General features: G+C 41.3%; 1 protein-coding gene across 2 annotated transcripts in view; it reads right to left on the reverse strand.

The window, feature by feature from the left end:
• LOC126259237 (CXXC-type zinc finger protein 1-like) overlaps positions 1 to 23,680 on the reverse strand; it is an 88,197-nt gene that overhangs the window by 34,206 nt on the left and 30,311 nt on the right. For both annotated transcript variants that reach the window (XM_049955860.1, XM_049955861.1), the window contains one exon: positions 13,622 to 13,743. In XM_049955860.1, coding sequence (XP_049811817.1) covers positions 13,622 to 13,743 — 122 coding nt within the window. The remainder of the gene's footprint in view (positions 1 to 13,621; positions 13,744 to 23,680) is intronic.

Genomic DNA, 23,680 nt, shown 5'->3' on the forward strand with positions numbered 1-23,680 from the left:
TATTCCACGTCACCCAGCCCATAAGAAGTCTCCCATTTCCTCCTGTGCCACCACTTCATCTGCGACAGTGTCAATCCAGATATTTGTAATGTTTGCTGCTGCAAAAGACTGTCATAATGTATATTTCTCTAGTTCTGCCATTTGAAACATTGATAGGCTGAAGGAATGCTGTGCTTAAACAGTGCAATGTGGAAAACTTCAGTATGATGAAAAACCATTAGTCATTTATAAGTTTTGGTTGCCAACTAGTAAAATGTTAATAACAAAAGGTGTGGGTGACATGAAAATCATTTTTACCACAAATGCCTTTTTTTACCAAGTTTCACATTTCCACAAATGGAAGAGAAGGGATACGTGTTTGGTGAATTAGACTGTACAAACTAAATACAAATTATTGTGATGCAAGAGTAGACTCACAGAGAAAGACATTTAGCATTTCCTGTTCCAGTTTGACTCTTGATGCACAGCCTGAGCATACCAAAGAGGTGAGGTGACCTAATCCTTCCTTAAATTTCACTTCATAATGCTAAATTTGAGTTTGCTTCTATGAAGTGATTGATGCGAAACAGCTTTTAAGATACAACATATTCCATCAATTAACAGCCCCTGTAACATTTTTATTTGTCAGGCCAAGGTACAGCAGTTTGTATTAGAGATTCAAGCCTCTTAGCCACAAAACACCACAAACAACTGTTAACAAGAAATTAATAAAATATCCTTTAAGCGAAAAGATAATCAAAACTTTGCAGTTCGATCAACTGTCTTTTAACCACTATGTAGCATTTTATGTTACAATGACAGCCAATTAAATGTAAATACACACACACACACACACACACACACACACACACACACACACACACACACACACACACACACACACCTCATACACACATGACGGCCACAAACCAAATAACATAATTCATCAAAATTGACACTTAACTGCTTCAAACAGTGTAAGCTCCAGGTAAGAATGTCAACAATATAGGAAAAGAGAGATTGATACTCAACGCAAAGAAGACATGTCATGTTGCAGACAGACTGGATTACAACATTCACATTGTAGCTTTCAATCACAGCCTTTGTCAGGATGGGGGAGGGGGAGGGGGAGGGAGGGAGGGAGGGAGGGAGGGGGAGAGAGAGAGAGAGGGTTGTAGGGCAGGGAAGTGGGGGAAAAAAGGAACAAAAAATGAGAGGAGCGGGGAATACAGGTGGATGATGTATTGGCAGAGGGCTGCAAATAAACAAGCTGGGAGATGAGATTGGGGAGGAGATGATACAGCATATGGGGTGTAAACTGTTGTGTGGAGAGAGTACGGACAGTATGTTACTGAAGGTTGAAGCGAGAATAATTACGGGAGCGAAGAATGTGTTGTAAGGGTAACTTCCACCACGTAGTTCAGAAAAGCTGGCGGTGGAGGGAAGGATCCATATGGCTGGGGTAGTGAAACAGCCATTGAAATCAGGTTTGTTATGTTCAGCAGCATGTTGTACCACAGGGTGGTCAACTTTGCTCTCGGCCACAGTTTGGCGGTGGCCATTCATCCTTGTGGAAAGATTGCAGCAGAGCTGGTAAATGACATGGCTGCTTTCACAGGTGACCTGGCCAGTGATTGGATGGGATAAACCTATGACATGGCTGGAATAGGCAGTACTGGTTGGGTGGATTGGGCGGTTTTTGCACCAGGATCTTCCACAGGGATGTGATGCTTATGGCAAGGGGTTGTTATTGGGAGTGGCAGAGGGATGGACTAGGATGTTGTGGTTGGGTGGGCAACGGAACACCACTTTGAGAGGGGTGAAAAGTATATCTGGTAGCATGTCCCTCATTTCAGGATGTGATGAGAGGTAATCAAAGCCATGGCGAAGGATGTGGTTCAAGTGTTCCAGTCTGGGGTGGTACAGGGTAATGAAGGGGGGACACTTGTGGCTGAGTTCATGGGGGTGGTGGGAGGGTTGGGGTTGTGAGGACAAATGGCAATGTAGATTTGCTTGTGGACTAGTTTTGGGGGATAGTGCCTACCTGTGAAGGCCTTGGAGAGACTCTCAGCACAATGAGCAAGTGAGTTTCTGTCCTATCATCTCCTCCCCATTCTCATCTCCAAGCCTGTTTATTTGCAGCCCTCTGCCAATGCATCCACCCATCTTTCCCCACCCCTCTTTTTTTGTGCTCCGTTTATCCCCACCTCTCTGCCCCATAATCTCCTGACACTGTGCCAGTTGGAGTGTCAGACAGTGCTCCTCTCTCTCTCTCTCTCTCTCTCTCTCTCTCTCTCTCTCTCTCTCTCTCTCTCTCCCTCTCTCCCCACCCATACACTGCTATCCCTTCCCCTTCCCCACCTCCCCTGATTACTGATTGATGCTTGCATCCCACCTGATGTTGCATTCTGGCCCAAGATGCTAGAGTTGGCACCCCCCCCCCCCCTTCTCTCTCTCTCTCTCTCTCTCTCTCTCTCCACTGATGAAGGCTGTGGCCGAAAGCTAGAAGTGAATGTCCTAATTGTATCAGTAAGCAATATGACATGTCTTCTTTACACTGAGTAGCAATCTATATTTTCCTGTATTGTTGATTCCTACCTGGAGTTTCCACGGTTTGAAGCAATTAAGTGTCAATTTTGATAAATTATGATGATGATATTTGGTTTGTCGGGCACTCAACTGCGTGGTTATGAGCACCTATACAAAGTCCCATTCTTTTCACTGTCTAGTCTCATCACTTTCCTGAATGATGATGAAATGATGAGGACCACACAAACACTCAATCCCCGGACAGAGAATATTCCTGAACCAGCCGGAAATTGAACCCAGGACAATTCTGATGAATGCCCATTGCCAAGGATAAAACAGACCATCCAGTTACAATGCACACTGCTCACCACAACTCAACTGATTTCAACAGTTGCCTTCAGATTGTCTATATGGAACAACTGCTCCCCCAATCCCCAACTCTCAGCTTCTCTGAGCTGTGCATATGGCAACAGCTCCATTCTTCTCTTCCTTTTCCCTTTTCTTCTCTAATTTCATTCATATCAGTTGTTGCCCTCAGGCACTACTAATTTTACTACTCCTTGCTCTGTTTATAATAATCTTTTAATGTTATAATGTAACAGGTATATTCTCCTGATGGAGAGGCGAGGGGGGGGGGGGGAGGGGGGAGAGGGTTGAAACAAGTTCAAATAAGATGCTACAATGTACAAGACCTCGTCGATGTGTCAACTTATCAATACAGGTCATGGTTGTCTGTTCTCATACTACTGTTTACAATTCTTTTTATTTTAATTTATCTCTACATCTACATCTACGTGATTACTCTACGGGACTGATCCACCATGATATACAAAACACGTCACAACACTGTTGCAGAAGCAATGATAAAACACATGCCAAATTCAGAAGAACGCAAAATCCACAAGATTGGCTAAGTTTCACAGGTGATAATCTGAGCAGCCCCCCTTAGATTGTTTGCAGATGATGCTCTAATTTACCGTCTAGTAAAATCATCAGACCATCAATTCCAATTATCTAGAGAGAATTTCTATATGGTGCAAAAAGTGGCAATTGGCACTAAACAAAGGAAAGTGCGAGGTCATCCACATGGGTACTAAAAGAAATCCGATAAATTTTAGGTACACGATAAATCACACAAATCTACGGGCTTTCAATTCGACTAAATAGCTAGGAATTACAATTACAAGCAACTTAAACTGGAAAGACCACATAGATAATATTGTGGGGAAGGCGAAACAAAGACTGGGGTTTGTTGGCAGAACACTTAGAAGATGTGACAAACCCACTAGATAGCCTATATTACACTTGTCCGTCCTCTGCTGGAATATTGCTGCGCGGTGTGGGATTCCTTACCAGGTAGAATTGATGGAGGACATCGAAAAAGTGCAAAGAAGGGCAGTTTGCTTCATGTTATCGTGCAATAGGGGTGAGAGCATCACTGATATGATACACGAGTTGGCGTGGCAGTCACTGAACAAAGGCAGTTTTCTTTGCAGCGAGATCTATTTACGAAATTTCTATCACCAACTTTCTCTTCCGAATGTGAAAATATTTTGTTGACACCCACCTACATGGGTAGAAATGATCATCATAATAAAATAAGAGAAATCAGAGCTCTATCGGAAAGATTTAGGTGTTCCTTTTTCCCACACGCCATTCGAGAATGGAATGGTACAGAAGTAGTATGAAAATGGTTCGATGAACCCTCTGCCAGACACTTACGTGTGAATTGCAGAGTATCCATGTAGATGTAGACTCTGCTATTCACAATAAATGCCCTGGCAGAGGGTTCAATGAGCCACTTTCAAGCTGTCTCTCTACCGTTCCACTCTCGAACAGCACGCAGGAAAAATGAGGACTTACATTTTTCTGTGTGAGCCCTGATTTCTCTTTTTTTATCACAATGATCATTTCTCCCTATGTAGGTGGGTGGGTGCCAACAGAACATTTTTGCAATTAGAGGAGAAAACTGGTGATTGAAATTTCATGAGAAGGTCCCGTCGCAACAAAAAACGCCTTTGTTTTACTGACTGCCACTTCAATTCATGTATCATGTCTGTGGCACTATCTCCCCTATTTCAAGATAATACAAAACGTCACTGTGTTATAACAAATTCTGTTATATTTGATGTCATGTTATCTGTATGTTTTTCTTCTTTTCTAGTCCTGCAATCATGACACCATATAACTTCACCTGTTGATTTTTATTCTGACATGTTTTTTAAGTTGTTTGAAAATAACAAGCCAGTGTGTGTTGGCAAGATATGCATTCCCCCTTGCCTTTTTTTGCTATGCGTTTTTTAATGACAATTTTTAAAACTGAAACATTCAATTAATAATTTGCAAGTGCACGCTGGTATTTTGTGGTAATCTCTTGGCAAATAAAGAACCCTGTCACACCGAGGTCAGCTGTATAGGTGAATGTAAACAGCGGCTTCAGTTTTTGTGATCACTTCTCAGTTTTGGTTATTGATAATTTGATACCTGTGTCTGAGTTTAATTTGTACAGGTATGTTCTTTCCAACAGTTGGTCTACACTCAGGTGCATTTGTGGTTTTTGTTTTTACTCACTGATCGCTATGTAAAAATTTTTAACTTCCAGCACTGAAGATGTGATCAAAAATCGATTCTGCTACCAATAAAACATCAATATTACGGCCAACGCTGACCTTCCTTTTAATTTAGCATATATGGTCATTGTGCACACAGCACTCCATGGAGTCGCCAATCAATACAAAATGAGCTGCCCTTCTCTGTACTTTTTCAATGTCATCCAGCAGTCCCACCTGATGCGGATCCCACACCGCACAGCAGTACTTCAGAATAGGGCGAACAATTGTGGTATAAGCAGTCTCTATAGTACACCTGTTGCACCTTCTAAGTGTTCTGCCAATGAATCACAGTCTTTGGTTTGCTCTACCCACAACATTATCTATCTAATTGTTCCAATTTAGGTTATTTGTAATTGTAATCCCTAAGTATTTAGTCGAATTTACAGCCATCTGATTTGTGTGACTTATCGTGTAATGGAAATTTAGGGGATTTCTTTTACTACTCATGTGAATAACTTCACACTTTTCTTTATTCAGGGTCAATTGCCACTTTTGGCACCATACAGATATTTTATTTAAATCATTTTGCAATTTGTTTTGGTCATCTGATAACTTTACAAGATGGTAAATGACAGCATCATCTGCAAACAACACAAGACGGCTACTCAACTTCTCTCATATGTCGTTAATATAGATGAGGAACAATAGAGGGCTTATAACATTCCTCGCGGAAGACCAGATATTACTTCAGTTTTACTCGATGACTTTATGTCTATTACTATGAACTGTAACCTTTCTGACAAGAAAGCGTGAATCCAGTCACACAACTGAGGCGATATTCCAGAGGCATGCAAAAATTGATTAGAAAACGCTTGTGAGGAATGGTGTCAGAAGCTTTCTGTAAATCTAAAAACATGGAAGCAAATCGACATCCCGTCGATAGCACTCATTACTTCATGAGTATAAAGAGCTAGTTGTGTTTCACAAGAACGATATTTTCTGAATATGTGCTGTCTATGTGTCAATAAATCGTTTTCTTTGAGGTACTTCATAATGTTCAAATACAGTATATGTTCCAAAACCCTACTGCAAATCGACATTAGTGATATGGGCCTGTATTCATCATGATACTCTTTGTCCAGGATTATATTTTGCTAAGAGGTCAAGTATGCTTTCACAACCATTTACGCTTCGAGTGGGCTCATGAACAAATTGTTCAAAACAATTTTCTGAGAAAGCATTCAGTACAATTTAGGATGACGTTTTATGCCTGCCACCAGCTTTAAATGTACAATTTTTCCAGCACGTAGAGAGTAGAGTCCTAAGATCTCCTTAGGTATATTCTCTTCCTCTTATGTTTACTTTTTCGTAACCCCATCAATTTCGGTCTCTCCTTTCATGCCTCTCTCTCCTGATTATATTTAACCTTCAACTATCTTCCTCTCAGTTATACACTACAGGTCATTAAAACTGCTACACCACAAAGATGACATGCTACAGATGTGCAATTTAACCGACAGGAAGAAGATGCTGTGATATGCAAATGATTAGCTTTTCAGAGCATTCACACAAGGTTGGCGCCGGTGGCGACACCTATAACGTGCTGACATGAGGAAAGTTTCCAACCTATTTCTCATACACAAACAGCAGCTGACCGGCGTTGCCTGGTGAAACGTTGTTGTGATGCCTCGTGTAAGGAGGAGAGATGCGTACCATCACGTTTCTGACTTTGATAAAGGTCGGATTGTAGCCTATCGCAATTGCGGTTTATCGTACTGCGACATTGCTGCTCGCGATGGTCGAGATCCAATGACTGTTAGCAGAATATGGAATCGTTGGGTTCGGAGGGTAATACGGAACGCCGTGCTGGATCCCAACGGCCTCGTATCACTAGCAGTCGAGATGACAGGCATCTTATCCACATGGCTGTAATGGATCGTGCAGCCAAGTCTTGATCCCTGAGTCAACAGATGGGGACGTTTGCAAGACAACAACCATCTGCACGAACAGTTCAACAACGTTTGCGAAAGCATGTACTACCAGCTCGGAGACCATGGCTGTGGTTACCCTTGACGCTGCATCACAGACAGGAGCATCTGCGATGGTGTACTCAACGACGAACCTGGGTGCACGAACGGGAAAAGGTCATTTTTGCGAATGAATCCAGGTTCTGTTTACAGCATCATGATGGTCGCATCCGTGTTTGGTGATATCGCGGTGAACGCACATTGGAAGCATGTATTCGTCAATGCCATACTGGCATATCACCCGGCGTGATGGTATGGGGTGCCATTGGTTATACGTCTCTGTCACCTCTTGCTCGCATTGACGGCACTTTGAACAGTGGACGTTACATTTCAGATGTGTTACGACCCGTGGCTCTACCCTTCATTCGATCCCTGCGAAACCCTACATTTCAGCAGGATAACGCACGACTGCATGTTGTAGGTCCTGTATGGACTTTTCTGGATACAGAAAATGTTCAACTGCTGCCCTGGCCAGCATATACTCCAGATCTCTCACCAATTGAAAACGTCTGGTCAATGGTGGCTGAGCAACTGGCTCATTACAATACGCCAGTCACTACTCTTGATGAGCTATGGTATCATGTTGAAGCTGCATGGGCAGCTGTACCTGTACACTCCATCCAAGCTCTGTCCGACTCAATGCCCAGGCGTATCAAGGCCGTTATTACGGTCAGAGGTGGTTGTTCTGGGTAGTGATTTCTCAGGATCTATGCACCCAAATTGCGTGAAAATGTAATCATATGTCAGTTCTAGTACAATATATTTGTCCAATGAATACCTGTTTATCATCTGCATTTCCGCTTGGTGTAGCAATTTTAATGGCCAGTAGTGTGTGTGTGGGCGCATGCGCGCTGGCCCAAACCTGTGTGCGTGTACCAGCAGTCTCCAGCACAAACAGTAACTAAACCACTTAAAGTTTTGCAGCACCTGCATATCAGCAAGCACATGAGAGCTTACATTAAAGGGAAGCAAGGAATGATAAAATAAGGCTTATGAAACTTAACCTGCTGGGATAACACTTGAAAGTGTGTTCCCCCACCCTGTGCAATGGATTGTGCTGGCGTCTGTTTTGGAGTGCTGTCTACATGGAGACAGACATTGTTGTTCCACAATGGTGATTCTTCCGAGGTCATCCACTGAGTGAGGAGTGTTTCTTTGACATAACATACTGCCATTTCCAACTGACCCCAACCACGCTCAATAGCATTCACATCAGTAGATACTGTAGTCTTTTCCATTTGGTCAATTCCTGCTTGTCAGGAGAAGGTGTTTAAACGATGATCGCAGTGTGCTTGTGTATTATCTTGAAAGATAACCCACCGTTGAAATACTGACCGTAGGGCTGGGCAATACGTTGCAAGACAATATCCAGCTGTGCGCAATCTTCAAATTATTGTAGCAGTGATGAGAGGCAACTGACATTTATGCAAGGTACCAGTCAAAAGCATGACTGATTCCCCTCTCCTGTGGGACTTCCAACCTCTGATGCCTGTACTGTGGTTTGTAATGGAAGCCTATAGATCAAATTCATCATGTGGAGATGGTTGTGCACTTCCTGGGTTGACACATTTTGTTTATGAGTTCTGTAGATGCACCGAACACACTGTCACAAGCTGGATACAGTTAACTCTGCTGGCCGTGCCAAGAAAACAATGGGAAATGACCAAGACAATCTGACGTCTGTCAAAACAGCCAGTTATATCAGTCACTATCATGAATGTCTCCTTAAGAGTGAAAAATTTGTACCTATTGCATAAATATTGTGTAATGACCGAGACTGTAGAATTATAGAAACTGAGATTGTGAAATAAAAATGCAGAGTTCTTCAATAAAGTCATACAAAAATTTAAGTGTTTTGGCCACCACTGTTGGGGACTATGGCAATGAAGCTTCACAAATGCAAATTACTGGTCCCACACTTCTTTGGGTTGTAATTGCACCTGCCTAAGAATAAGAGCAGTACTTGTATCTTCTAACCTTCTGTTCTGTTCTTTTTATCTATCACTGCATTTCATTTCATACTTTATAGTACCCCAAATCTTTAAGCTAATTTTTATAAGTCTTTAACTTTTCTCCTGATTTTGTTTCTTCTATTACTATTTTATTTTTTTATTTACACATCAAGTTCCATAGGACCAAATTGAGGAGCACATCTCCAAGGTCATGGAACGTATCAGCACATGAAATTACAACGTAAAAGTAATAACAGATAAAAATAAGATGTTTATGAACCCAAAAAAAAGTCAAGCCTTAAGTTTAAGTAAAGGCAATCAACAATACAACAAGGATCAGCTTAATTTTTTAAGAAACACCTTGACAGAATAGAAGGAGTGACCCATGAGGAAACTCTTCCGCTTCGATTTGAAAGCATGTGGATTACTGCTAAGATTTTTGAATTCTAGTGGTAGCTAACTGAAAATGGATCCAGCAGTATACTGCACACCTTTCTGCACAATAGTTAAGGAAGTCCTATACAAATGCAGGTTTGATTTCTGCCAAGTATTAACTGAGTGAAAGCTGCTTATTCTTGGGAATAAGCTAATATTGTTAATAAGAAATGACAATAAGGAATATATACATTGAGAGGCCAATGTCAAAATACCCAGACTCGTGAACAGGGGTCAACAAGAGGTTCGTGAACTTACAGAACTTATTGCCTGAACTGCCCATTTCTGAGCCAAAAATAGAATTTTCAAATGGGAGGAGTTACCCCAAAATATAATACCATCCAACATTTGCGAATGAAAATAAGCAAAGTAGACTAATTTTCGTGTCGAACGATCACTCACTTTAGATATCGTTCAAACAGCAAAAATGGTAGCATTAAGTATTTGAAGAATATCCTGAACGTGGGCTTTCCACGACAGCTTACTATCCATCTGAACACCCAGAAATTTGAACTGTTCATTTTCACTAATCATATGCCCATTCTGTGAAATTAAAATGGCAGGTTTTGTTGAATTGTGTATTAGAAACGGTAAAAACTGGGTTTTACTGTGATTTAGCGTTGATTTATTTTCTACAAGCTATGAACTTATGTCATGAACTGTACTATTTGAAACCAAGCCAATGTGAACACATCATCCTTTACTACCAAGCTAGTGTCATCAGCAAACAGAAATATTTCAGAGTTACCTGTAACACTAGAGGGCATATCATTTATATAAAGAACAGGAGTGGGCCCAACAATGATCCCTGCAGCATTCCCTAATTGACTATACCCTACTTAGACCCCACATCACAACCGTTCTCAACACAGCGAATAATGACCTCTTGCTGTCTCTTCTTAAAGTAAGAGGTGAACCAATTGTGAGCTACTCCCCATATTCTGTAAAGGTTCAACATCTGGAGCAATATTTTGTGATCAACACAATCAAACGCGTTAGTCAAATCAAAAAATATGCCTAGCATTTGAAACCTTTTGTTTAATCCATCCAGTACCTCACAGAGAAAAGAGAATATAGCATTTTCAACTGTTAAACAACTTCTAAAGCCGACCTGTACATTTGATAGCAAATCGTGTGCAATAAAATGATCAGTTATCCTTACATACACAGCCTTTTCAATAACTTTAGCAAACACTGATGGCATAGAAATAGGTCTAAAATTGTCTACATCATCCCTTTCTCCCTTTTTATAAAGTGGCTTCACTACTGAGTACTTTAATTGTTCAGGAAACTGACCATTCCTAAAGGAAAAATTACAAATATGGCTAAATACAGGGCTAACATATGCAGCATAGTACTTTAATATTCTGCTAGGCACTCCATCATATCCGTGAGAGTCCTTAGTCTCAGTGATTTAATTGTTGACTCAATCTTCCCCTTGTCTGTTTCACAGAAGAGTATTTCAGACATCAATCTCGGAAAGGCATTTGCCAAGAGAGTTATATGATTTCCTGTAGGAACTAAACGTTTATTTCATTCACCAGCAATGCTCAGAAAATGATTGTTAAATACTGTACATATATCTGATTTATCAGTAACAGAAATATTTTTACTGCGAACCAAATTCATATCATTGACCTTGTGCTTCTGACCAGACACTTCCTTTATAACTGAGCATATGGTTTTAATTTTATCCTGTGAATTAGCTATTCTATTTGCATACCACATACTCTTTGCCATTCTAATAACATTTTTAAGCACCTTACAGTACTGTTTGTAATGGGCTACTGTAGCTTGATTGTGACTACTAAAATTTTGATATAATTTCTGCTTTGTTCTACACGATATCCTTATCCTGCTAGTCAGCCACCCGGGCTGCCTTTTACTGCTAGCACCCCATTTAGATCATTCTAATGGAAAGCAACTCTCAACGAGTATGAGAAATGTTTTAAGGAAAGCATTATATTTGTGATCTATGTTATCGGCACTATAAATATCCTGCCACTCTTGTTGATTGACGAGGCTTAAAAACTCTCTATTGCAATTGGATTAACTTTCCTAACAGTTTGTAATTATATGTGACATTTGTTTGAGTACAAAAGCATTTTAGTGTTAAAATCTGTGCATCATGGTCTGAAAGGACATTCATCCTTTGACTAATAGAATGCCCATCAACTAATTAAGAATGAATAAAAATATTGACTATTGCTGTGATACTTTCCCCCTGCACCCTAGTTGGAAAAAATACAGTTTGCATCAGATCATATGAATTTAGGAGATCTACCACCATCCTTTTTCTTGCACCATCATATACAAAATTTATACGGAAGTCACCACATATAACTAATTTCTGGTGGTTCCTATAAAGTGAATCAAGAACCAACCCTCTCTAGCTTGAGCATAAATGCTCTGAAGACAGAGTTAGGGGACCTATAAACAACAACAATTATAAGTTTAATTTCACTAAATTCAACTGCCCCTGCACAACATTCAAATGTCTGTTCAGTGCAGTGCCGTGATACGTCTATGGACTCAAATGGAATACTGTTTTTTTACGTACATAGCCACTCCCCCACCCCACAAGAAACTCCTTGAAAAACAGCCAGCCAATCTGTATCCTGGTAAAGGAAGCCTCTGAATTGTCAAATTATTTAAGTGGTTGGTTCAATATACTAATAATTTCAGAGTCAACATCTATAAGCAGTTCACTAACTTTATCTCTAATACCTATTACATTTGATGAAAGAAACTAATTCCTTTTCTACTTGGAAACATGATGTCCTCTGAAGGTGAGCCCTTAAGTTAGAGGGACTTCCTTTAAGCAGGTATACCTATCAGCTGACTTAAATCTAAAAAAGGTGCAGCTCTAACACCAACTACTACAGGAATTTTTCCACGAGTGATTCCACCACCACCCACTACACTGTCACCTATAAGCTTTGCCAACCTCCCCTTCCCATACCTACTGAAGTGCAGGCCATGCCCAGTGAAACCTGCTCTACTGATAGACTCAACTGTCACCATTGAAATATGACCCATGCCCTCTACCAGCAGTGCCCTCTCCAGCCCCATGTTAACATGTGTAACAGCCACATTAAGATGAGGCCGGTCATGATGCTGAAATAGTTGCATGAAATGCACGTTAGTGCCACCAGTTTGAGTAGCCATCTTTACCAGGTCAGCATCTACATCATATTCCCCACCCCCCATCAAGACTGTTCCCTACTCCACCCACTATCACTACCTTATCTTCCTTCGTAAAATTCCTACATAACTCCCCTATGCTGTCAGACACCTGAGCCAACCCTGCACTAGGCTTCACAATGCTGGTGACCTGGTACTCACTCCCCAACACTTCCTGCAACTGCTGGCCCACACCTCTACCGTGTGAACTACACCAAGCAGCAGAACCTCCTCCTTCCTGTTACTTTGCAACTGACCTAGGCCTCCTAATGCTGAGGACTTCTGCATGTTCCCTACACCTACAGCTTCAAGAGGCTCCTCTCCACTCAACTCTGACAGCTGGTCAAATCTATTGCATATACGCAAAGTATAACTGTCTGAATACCACCTCCTCCAAGTTTCCTTCTTGCTAACTGCCAGTTCCCATTCCCCAGCACCCTTTACCCTCCTCAACGTATTTAGTTCCTCCTTTGCATGTTGTAACTGCACCTGAAGGGCACATATCTTATGCTCCTGCTCCTCTATCAACTTACTTCTACTACAGATTCTGCATTCCCAGGAGAATGGTAACGCAAACGTGTTACTCCGATGAATGTACGAAGATTTGCAATGATGGACGAGACAAAAGAAAATTCGCAAATGGTACTTAACACAATCCAACAAAAGGCGTACCGAGACTGCTTCCGGAAGTGGAAACGGCAGTGGGAGCAATGTATCAATTGTGGAGGAGAGTAATTCGAAGAAGACCATGCAGAATAAGTAATAGATAAGCGACGAAAAATTTTGTGGAGGAAATTCTGGAATTTTTTGAACAGACCTCGTATAGTTAACAAAAATATGTAACACATGTAAAATATATGACGGTTAAGTGTTATGAGTGCAAGATGAAGATGTCAATAACAGATTCCAGGTGCAGATATAACTTCTAGAAATACAGAAAAAAAAAAAATAGAGAAAAACTTACATCATGAATCTCGAAGAATCAGAGGACCTGCAGATGCAGTAGGCTTGTCCATCTTGCTTCAGAAGTGTCGCTATTTTTGATTTTCTTTCCGGAAGCATAAACTGTCGAGCAATCTCCTCCTTCTGTGAATGACATTTCCAATTTCAGAAGCAATAACAGATGCGCAGTATAACTGTCAAGTTAGGCATGTACTTACAGCAATAACTTATATTCTGCAACACACAAAATGTCATTAAGTGCAAGGAGGAGGGGTAGGGACATGGAATGCATAAAACCAAAGAGGAAGAGTTAAAGAAGTATTACAGAATCTATATTAGTCATAAAAGTTTTATTTACCACATAAGAATAATGAAGAACATAATTCTCAGTGCGTGTGATGCAAGCAGAATAAATTAAGTGATGTATTACGCTACATAAAGGCAAAAATAAAGATAAAACTTATGTATTGGCATCTTTGCTTGTTAGCTTTATCCAGAGAAATGTTCCTAGTGTTCGTATTTTGAATGAACAGCAGTTGCTACAAGGCATAATGGTTCTTTCTGTGTAAACTCCTTAGATTTTGGGGGAGCATAAGGTGACCATTTTAGATTTTAGTCATATTTGGTACACTGATACATGTCTTAATAGTAAAACTGCCAAGTAGAGCTGTCCTAATTCTACCCTTTCATAAAAAAAGGTTTGAAGGGTCAAAAGTGTGTATCTAGAAACTAATCTGGCACCAATTTCCCCAATTTTCAGAGAACAACTACCAAGTACTGAAATGGTCACCTTATAACACACTGTGAGATTACATGTAATTTGTTATGCTGCACATCCTCTCATGATAGTACACTGTAGTATACAGTGTGGTGTTTTGGGGCTGCATTACTGTCAAGGCCAAGACCACTGCTGCTGGCCATCATTTTTCTGTGGAAAGAAATCTCTCTCAACTCTGAGCAAAAGATAGGGCAGAAAACTCTTTGAGGCACTCAATTTAACTACATGTAAAAATGTATGTAGCAGGATAGTTGCAGAGTAGTACTCAAGAGACCTATGATGTCAAGATCCCCTGCATAATATATCTGAGACACAGTTACATTTCATACTTAATGAAGTAATTTTTTACAGGACTCAACATTCTAAATTTTTTATCAGCAGACTGAAATAAAGGAAGAGGTTTTTAAAGAAAGGTCTGTTCTACTAAACCGGCAGTAATAGTTGGTATCAATATCAGTGCAGGCTTTGTTCTAACAAAGAGACTGCTTTATGAAGTCCAGGCCAAAACTGTTTCACAACATGATCAAAGAAAATTAAATCTAGCAGGTCCCCAAAAGAAGAGAGATAGAACAGAGACGGAAAGAGACAAGGACGGGGACTAAATTTATGAAAATTAACACAGAGAGCAAAATAACAAAGAGAGGCTGGGAATGATGAGCTAGAATAGATAAAAGAATGCAAAGAAAAAGTTAGACAGGGAGAAAGTCATAAGAGTACAAACCGTGTTGCAAGGAAAGGGACTGAAGTGAGTTACAAAACATAACTACATTTTATTTGTAATTAGGAGACTGCCAAATGGCCATTCAGAATGCAATTATGATTATGACAGGTACAATGGACATTATTCTGTTGTATCACCAAGAAAATTCCAGCTGGTGCAACACATGCTATTATATAATGACATTCCTATGTCATTTCTGAGTATATACATCAGCCTTTGTCATAACTGAACGTATTCATCAGTTCCAAATGTGGCTAAAACCAAACGGAAAACTGTTTGTGAATTGGGTAGCTGCAATAACTGTGACAAGTACAGGCATTGATGAGCCTAGCTCTGTATTTGGCTACTCAATTAGTATCCAAAAACACACACACACACACACACACACACACACACACACACAAAATTCCTAATGGTTGCTTTGTCCCCTACAGGCAATTCCTTTGTTTCTGAAGTTACATTGAAACACTTAAAGATGTTGAGTGGCAAAAAAGATACAGAGAAAGTGAGAAGTTCACTGTTTTAAATTAACTACTGTTTCCATCAGGGTACTAAAAATGAGCACAATAACTCGGCAAAGTTGTTAAATGGATCAACATTATTCTGTCGAAGAGTATAAGAGGGAGAAGTAAGAGCAGCTCTTGCTAAATTCAATAAGACTAGTATCTGGATTGATACAACCACCAATATTCTTTTAACAAACAACCTCCAAGAAGGCAATAGAATGAGATAAGTGTTTCGAGTATTTTCCTGAGCTTCAGAAGAAGTCAACTTTAGCCCATTATTTTGAAAGAAAAGATGTTTACACTAAATTTTTGATAAACATTAGGAAAAGATCAGGAAAAAGGAAGTTACACTAGAAACAGTCTTAGTAAATTTTGTAGCAACATATGCAGATGAACTATGCAGTCTGCACACTGCAGAGTTGAGCAAATAACCATTTTTACAGAATGCAGCTGACTTAATGAAAATAGAAAATTTTTGTATGCTATTGTAAGTGGCAACCGGACATAGGACAACTACTCATTTTGGACATTTCTTAATGCTGTCATCAGAGACCTAAGAAAAAAAGCTTCCAGACTTATGAACTGTTTGGTTTTTCTCAGATGGATGGGCTGGATGGTTAAAAAAAAAGATATACAATAACAGGATTAATTTCCTGAAGGCAGATTTTAACTTGTGTGGTTAGTGGAACTTCCTCCTCATGGTAAGGGAGCTGTAAATGATGATGGGAGTGTGTGACGAAAAAGGTGTGGCAACAAGTAAAGACCAGGAATAAAACTGTAACAAGAAGAAAATTATGATTGTGGAAAAAAAAGAAAAAAAGAAAAAAAAAGAAAAACATATTCAATAAGTAAAAATCCTTTTTGCACCAATTAATGCAATCTCCGAGTTATGTGAAATCTTTTCAGAAATATGGAAAACTGTACAAGCAATTATAAGGGTCCAAACAAAATATTTTAAAGACCATACAGAATCAAATATATTGAGAGGCCAATATTTGATAGTTTAAATAATTAATCAATGCATCACCAGGTACTGAAAGTGACGATACACAAGACGTGTGTGTGTGTGTGTGTGTGTGTGTGTGTGTGTGTGTGTGTGGATGGACACCACATTTATCTTTATGTATGTGTATGTCAAGGGAACAAAAATGTAAAATTATGAGTATTTGTTTCAAGTTTTTTGTTTATTTAAAACAACTTTAATTATTCTAGTGCTTGCCACACACATAAGATTATTAAAATGGCTATTATATTGAGAAATGTTATTACTGTATTATTCATTAAGGTTGTGAGCAGGTTCTAGTACATTACCAACTTAGCGTAATTACCTGTACCAGTCAGCTTCACAGAGAAATAAGTTGTCTTTAACAAGTCCCAAAGTAAGAGTCGGTTTCGTAAAATGTAGTGAAGAGAAATACACTAATTACCTTTATACCCATTACTCATCTGTGCTTGCCAGTTCTGTACTGGGAAGAACTTCAATGCGTGTTAATAAAAATATAAGTAATTTATCAAACAATGGAAACTCAACACAGGAATATCAACAATGAAGGAACTGTCAGAAGACACATTTTATTTCACACAGCCACAATTAAAAGACACTTACAGAGAGTTTTTTGCGAGAGCCTTCATCAGTACACACACACACACACACACACACACACACACACACGAGACTGCCAACTCCAGCATCTCGGATCAGAATGCAACTATCATGTGGGATGGAAGCAGCTATCTGGAGGGGGTGGAGAAGGTGAAGGGATAGCAATGTACAGGTGGGGAGAGAGAGAGAAATGCTGTTTGCTGGAGTGTGCAGAGTCTACAGTGCCAGCAGGCGTAGTGTCAAGAATTTGTGGGACAGGAAAGTAGGGGAAAAAAAGGAACAAAAAAGGAGAGGGGTGGGGAAAGATGGGTGGATGCGTTGGCAGAGGTATGCAAACAAACAGGATGGGGGATGAGCAGGGGGAGGAGATGTAGGACAGAGGGAGTGGAAACTGTTGTATGTTACCGCAGGTTGGGGACGCGATAATTACGGAAGCGGAGAATGTGCTGGAAGGATAACTCCCATCTTCACAGTTCAGATGGCTCAGGTAGTGAAGCAGTCACTGAAAAAAAGTGTCTTATGCTTATCTGCATGTTGTGCCACAGGATGGTCTACTTTGCTCTTGGCCACAGTTTGGGGGGAGGGGGGGGCGTTCATCCTTTTGGACAGCTGGTTGGTGATCGTACCAATATAAAAAGCTGCGCAATGATTGCAGCAGAGCTGCTAAATGACATGGATGCTTTCATGGGGGGCCCAGTCCATGATGGGGTAGGATAAACCTGTGACACGACTAGAATAGGAAGTGCTGGTTGGGTGGATTGGGCAGGTTTTGCACTTGTGTCCTCCACAGAGATACGATCGTTGTGGCTAGTGGTTGGGATCGATAGTAGCATATGGATGGACTAGGATGTTGTGGAGGTTGGGTAAGCGACCGAACACCACTTTAGTATCACTGGTAGGGTGTCCCTCATTTCAGGGCATGATGAAAGATAGTAAAAGCCCTGACAAAGGATGTGGTTCAGTTGTTCCAGTCCAGGGTGGTGCTGGGTGATGAAGGGGCCCTCCTTTGTGGCTGGTTCTTGGGGGTGGTGGGAGGATTGGGGGTGTGAGGGGAAATGGCATGGGAGATCTGTCTGTGGGCTAGGTCTGGAGTACAATGCCTGTCTGTGAAGACCTTGGCGAGACCCTCAGCATATTGAGCAATGGAGTTTTTGTCACTGCAGATGTGCCATCTCCAGGTGGCCAGGCTGTATGGAAGGGATTTGTTGGTGTGAAAAGGGTGGCAACTGTGGTTTAATGTGGACAGAGGTGCGGATGGAGCCATCAGGGATGAGGTCAACATCTAGGAAGTTGGCACACTGTGTTGAGGAGGACCACAAAGTGGATGGAGAGAGGGTGTCGAGGTAGTGAAGGAACAAAGATAGGGTGTCTTGGCCCTGAGTCCAGATCATGAAGATATCATTAATGAACCTAAACAAGACTAGGGGTTTGGTGTTTTGGGAGGCTAGGAAGGTCTCCTCTAGATGGCTCATTAAAAGGTTGGCATAGGAGAGTGACATGTTGGTGCCCATGGCTATGCTGCAAATTTGTTTCTATACCTTCCCTTAAGATGAGAAGTAGTTGTGGGTTAGGATGAAGTTAGCAAGAGGTAGAAGGAATGAGGTAGTGAGTTTGGAGTCTTAAGGACGATGGAAAATGTAGTTTTCAAGAGCAGTAAGAATTGAAATTCAATCCCTTGCCCCTCAGCACTTGGAGGAGCATTACAGATACAAGTTTCAGTCCTATCCAAAGGCCTCACCTTTAGCCCTTCACAAAATTTAACCAAGCTGGACTTGTCAAAGGCCTACTCGCCTTCTCCCAATCCCTGCAATGGAAGCACTTTTTTGCCGCCAATCCCTCAAACCAAAACCACTAATTCCAACATTGAGCCCTGTCTCTTCCAGTTCATACCTTGCCGCCAATCCCTCAAACCAAAACCACTAATTCCAACATTGAGCCCTGTCTCTTCCAGTTCATACCACCACCCAACCATGATCCTCCCCCCTCCCACCTAATAACCTGTTTATCACCTTGCAGGGATGCCTTACCTTCAATTTAGACTCACCATCCTTCTCCAGGTCCCTTCCTCAGAACACGAGCTTTTCAGCAGAATAGAGGACAGACATACACAACCTCAAAACAGGTTCTGACCTAATGATCTTACCTGCAAACAAAGGTTCTAACAATGTCATCATTAACTACAGTGACTACCTGGCAGAAGGGCTCCACCAATTATCTGACTAGTCCACCTATAAACTCTGCCAGAGTGATCTTGTCCCAGAAGTCCAACACAAACTCCAATCCCTGCTTAAAGCCTCGGGGCCTTCCCAGAACATCTCCCTCGAATCCATTTCCCTCCTCGCCCATATGACCCACCGCACACCCACCTCCTACATGTGCCTCCACTGAAATAATTTCAGCCCTCATTGATGAACACCTTCAACCAATCGTCCATAATCTAGCCTCCCACCAACCACTGCCTTCACTGGCTCTCCACCATCTGTGCCCTTTATCTCCTGGATCCCTACTCGTCACTGTTGACGCCACCTCCCTATACACCAACATTCCTCATTCCCATTGTCTTACCGCTATTGAACACTACCTTTCCCGATGTCCTTCAGACTCGAAACCCACTACTTCATTCCTCATTCACTGACTACCTTTGTCCTTACCCACAACTATTTCTAATTTGAACGGAAGGTATATAAACAAATCTGTGGCACAGCCATGGGCACCTGCATGGCACCCTCCTATGCCAGCCTTTTATCTGCATGGCAAAAGCTCCCTTGCTCAATATGCTGAGGGTCTGTCCACAAACAGATCTCCCATGCAATTTCCCCTTTATCATCCAGTACCACCCTGAACTGGAGCAACTGGACCACACCCTTCACCATGGCTTTGATTACCTGTCATTATGCACTGAAATGAGGGACATCCAACCAGATACTTCCCACCTCTCCTAAAGTGGTGTTCCATCGCTCACCCAACCTCCACATCTTAGTCCATCCCTATGCCACTACCAATCCCAACCATTAGCCACAAGAAACATATCCCTGTGGAAGGGACAGCTGGGCAAAACCTGTCCAATCTCCCCCCCCCCCCTCACCTCTTCCTATTCCAGTCATCACAGGTTTATCCTACTCCATCAGGAGGAAAGTAGCCATGTCATTTACCAGCTCTGCTGCAAACACTGTACAGTTTTTTTTTTTTATTGGTATGACTACCTATCAGCTGCCCCTGAGGATGAAAGGCCACGACCAATCTGTGGCCAAGAGCAAAATAGATCACCCTGTGGCACAACATGCTGCTGAACATAACACACTTTATTTCAATGGCTGCTTCACTACCTGTGCCATCTGGACCCTTCCCCCTACCACAAGCTTTCCTGAACTGTGCAAACGGGAATTATCCTTACAGCACATTCTGCAATCCTGTAACTTTCCCAGCATCAACCGTGGTAACATACTGCCTGCACAACCTTCACCCAACAGTTTCCACATACTGTGTCCTACATCTCCTCCTCATTCTCATCTCCCACCCTGTTTATTTGCAGCCCTCTGCCAATGCATCCGCCCATCTTTCCCCACCCCTCTCCTTTCTTGCTGCTTTTTTCCCCACCTCCCTGTCCCACAACCTCCTGATGCTGCACCTGTTGGCATTCTAGTCCCTGCACACCCCACCAGACAATGTTCGTCTCTCTCCCCACCTACACACTACTATCCCTTCCCCTTCCCTGCCCCCTCCAGATTGCTGCCTGCATCCCATGTGATAGTTGCATTTTGGCTTGAGATGCTGGAGTTGACGGTCATATGTGCGTGAGGTGTCCTTATTCGTGAGTGTGAACGGTGTTTGTCTCTCTTTACTGATGAAGGCTGTGGCCAAAAGCTCTATGTAAGTGCCTTTTAATTGTGCCTGTCTGCAACTTAACGTTTCTTCTTTATATATAATTTACATTTAACATTATCATTGGAAACCTATACTTTCCATATGGGCCATTTCATACCAAATCATACAATTTTGGAAAATGTTCTCAAATGACCATCATAGATTTTGATGAAACTATGTGTGAACATTCACACATGTCCCCCATGAAAATTTGTGTAGTTTTACTCTCTACAATTTAATTCTTGCAGGGATATAGCCATTTGGTTGATCATGAAGTGCAGCCTTGAGTTTTGGCAACTTTGACAAATAATAGCTCTGGTAAAATTTTCTTGAAAGGAACAAAACTATGCCATTTTGTACAACTTTTTGCACTCTGTTATGTATGATAATAAAAAAATATTTCATGAGCAATTTCCATAGAGATAATTTGAAGAAAACTCGGCCAGAAAAATAGCCACTTGGGGGAAAAAAAGAAAGCTAAGTTTAGCTTTTTATATCTAACGGGAATAATTGTGAGGTACATGTGAAACCCCACATAAAATAGCTAACCAGCACAGGTTCTTAATATCAAATTTCATTCTCCTACTGCTTTCTCATAGCTTACAAACTGAGGGCAAATTTGCCGTTAAATGCCAAATTAGTATTTTCAGCCAACTTTTTTGTAAAAGTGTTTAGTGCAAACTCTTTTATACTATTTTACTAGAAAGATCATATTCCAAACCTCCTAAAAAAGTTGATTTGGTTTTGCAATGCAATCATATATGGCCCTAAAAACAGTGACAAGACGAAGGTGCAGTAAAAATATGTCCATATTCCATTGGAAATAAAATCTGACATTTTAATTATGTTTTACAATTGTGTAATGCTGTCTGGGGAATGTAAAACAAGAAGTCTCTCTCTCTCTCTCTCTCTCTCTCTCTCTCTCTCTCTCTCTCTCTCTCTCTAAGTAATCCAATATTAAGGCTAGTTCCCATTTTTTATGTTTGTCTAATAATTTTGTGGTGTCACTGCCAGACACCACACTTGCTAGGTGGTAGCCTTTAAATCGCAGTGAATAGCAGACCGAGTGCCACCACACAGCAGGTCTAGTCTAGAGAGACTCCCTAGCACTCGCCCCAGTTGTACAGCCGACTTTGCTATCGATGGTTCACTGTCTACATACACTCTCATTTGCAGAGACGACAGTTTAGCATAGCCTTCAGCTACGTCATTTGCTACGACCTAGCAAGGCGCCATATTCAGTTGTTATGTCTTCTGAACAAATAATATTGTGAATCATGTGCCGTCAAGAGCGACGTTCATCATTAATGGATTAAAGTTAAGTATCAAACTAATTATGTCCGCTTTCTGAATTCTAATTCCTTGTCATGTTCCAGACCTCACGTCAGTATAGTTCTTCCCTCCTCACGCCAGCCTGCGTGAGCTAAAACGCGTGCATTTCGGCCTCCACTAGTAACACGGTGTTGGGTCTTCTACCAACACAACAAATTTGAGGTAACCATTTAATAATAAGGATAGCTTCTCGTCGTGGCAGTTTGCCCCCTGGAATTTAAATAATGCTTGCTACATCATTGTGAAAAGTGCCCTGGACCAGAAGTTTAGTATCTGCAGCTGCTAGTTATTTCATACAGCATGATCCACAGTAAATAACTCTGAAGAAGCAATAGATCCATACAGATTAAGACAAGAAGCAAGTAGCAGTGGACGAACTTACTGAAGAAGCAGAAACAAAAATTTGGAGTTTGTCATGCCATTATTACATCTCAAGATGGTGAACTTATTATCCTGATGGATTTTACCACAAAAATATTCATTTATCATTCAGGATTAAGTGCAACATGACACAATGACTGTTCATGTTTTTACAAAGGAGCTGATCAAATATGTAAAAACTAAGTTTGTTCGGATTTCACTGGTTGGTTAAAACTCTGACGAGCACGGTTAAAATTGACACACGTAGTCTTCTCAGGTGAGAACCGAAAGCCAGTTGTCTGGGCCCAGGGTTTCAGCCTCTTAATGGGCAGTTGTAGCTTCCTAGTCATCGCCGTAAGTTCAGAGGAAAAGTAGGAGATTGCAAAGTCGTCCACAAACAAAGAGCATTTGACAGGGTTTCTGATTGTGGAGCAAATGCCGTTGATAGTGATGGTAAACATTATGACACTGAGGAAACTGCCCTGGGGCACACCATTCTCCTGAACATAACCATCAGACATGTCATCACCAATGCGATAACGAAAATGCCGGTCCTCGAGAAAGGATTGGATCAGAAGCAGCAGGCGTCCACGTAGTTCCCATTCATGAAGTTGGCAAAGGATGTTGTACCTCCAAGTAGTGTCATATGCTTTTTCGAGGTCAAAAAATACACAAACCAAATGGTTCCGGTGTAAGAAGGACTCCTGTATCGGCGCCTCCAGTAGAGTTAAGTTGTCAAAAGTGGAACGGTAGCACCTGAAACCACACTGGGAGCAGCTCAGGTGACCTTCGGACTCTAGCAGCCAGATCAGGTGGCGGTTGACCACACGTTCAAGAGTCTTACCTATACAACTGTAAGGGCGACACTCCGATAACTGTTAGGGGTGCTACGGTACTTGCCTAGTTTCCACAGTGGA

Source organism: Schistocerca nitens, chromosome 5 (assembly GCF_023898315.1).
Source record: "Schistocerca nitens isolate TAMUIC-IGC-003100 chromosome 5, iqSchNite1.1, whole genome shotgun sequence".
In the NCBI taxonomy this organism is placed as follows: domain Eukaryota; kingdom Metazoa; phylum Arthropoda; class Insecta; order Orthoptera; family Acrididae; genus Schistocerca; species Schistocerca nitens.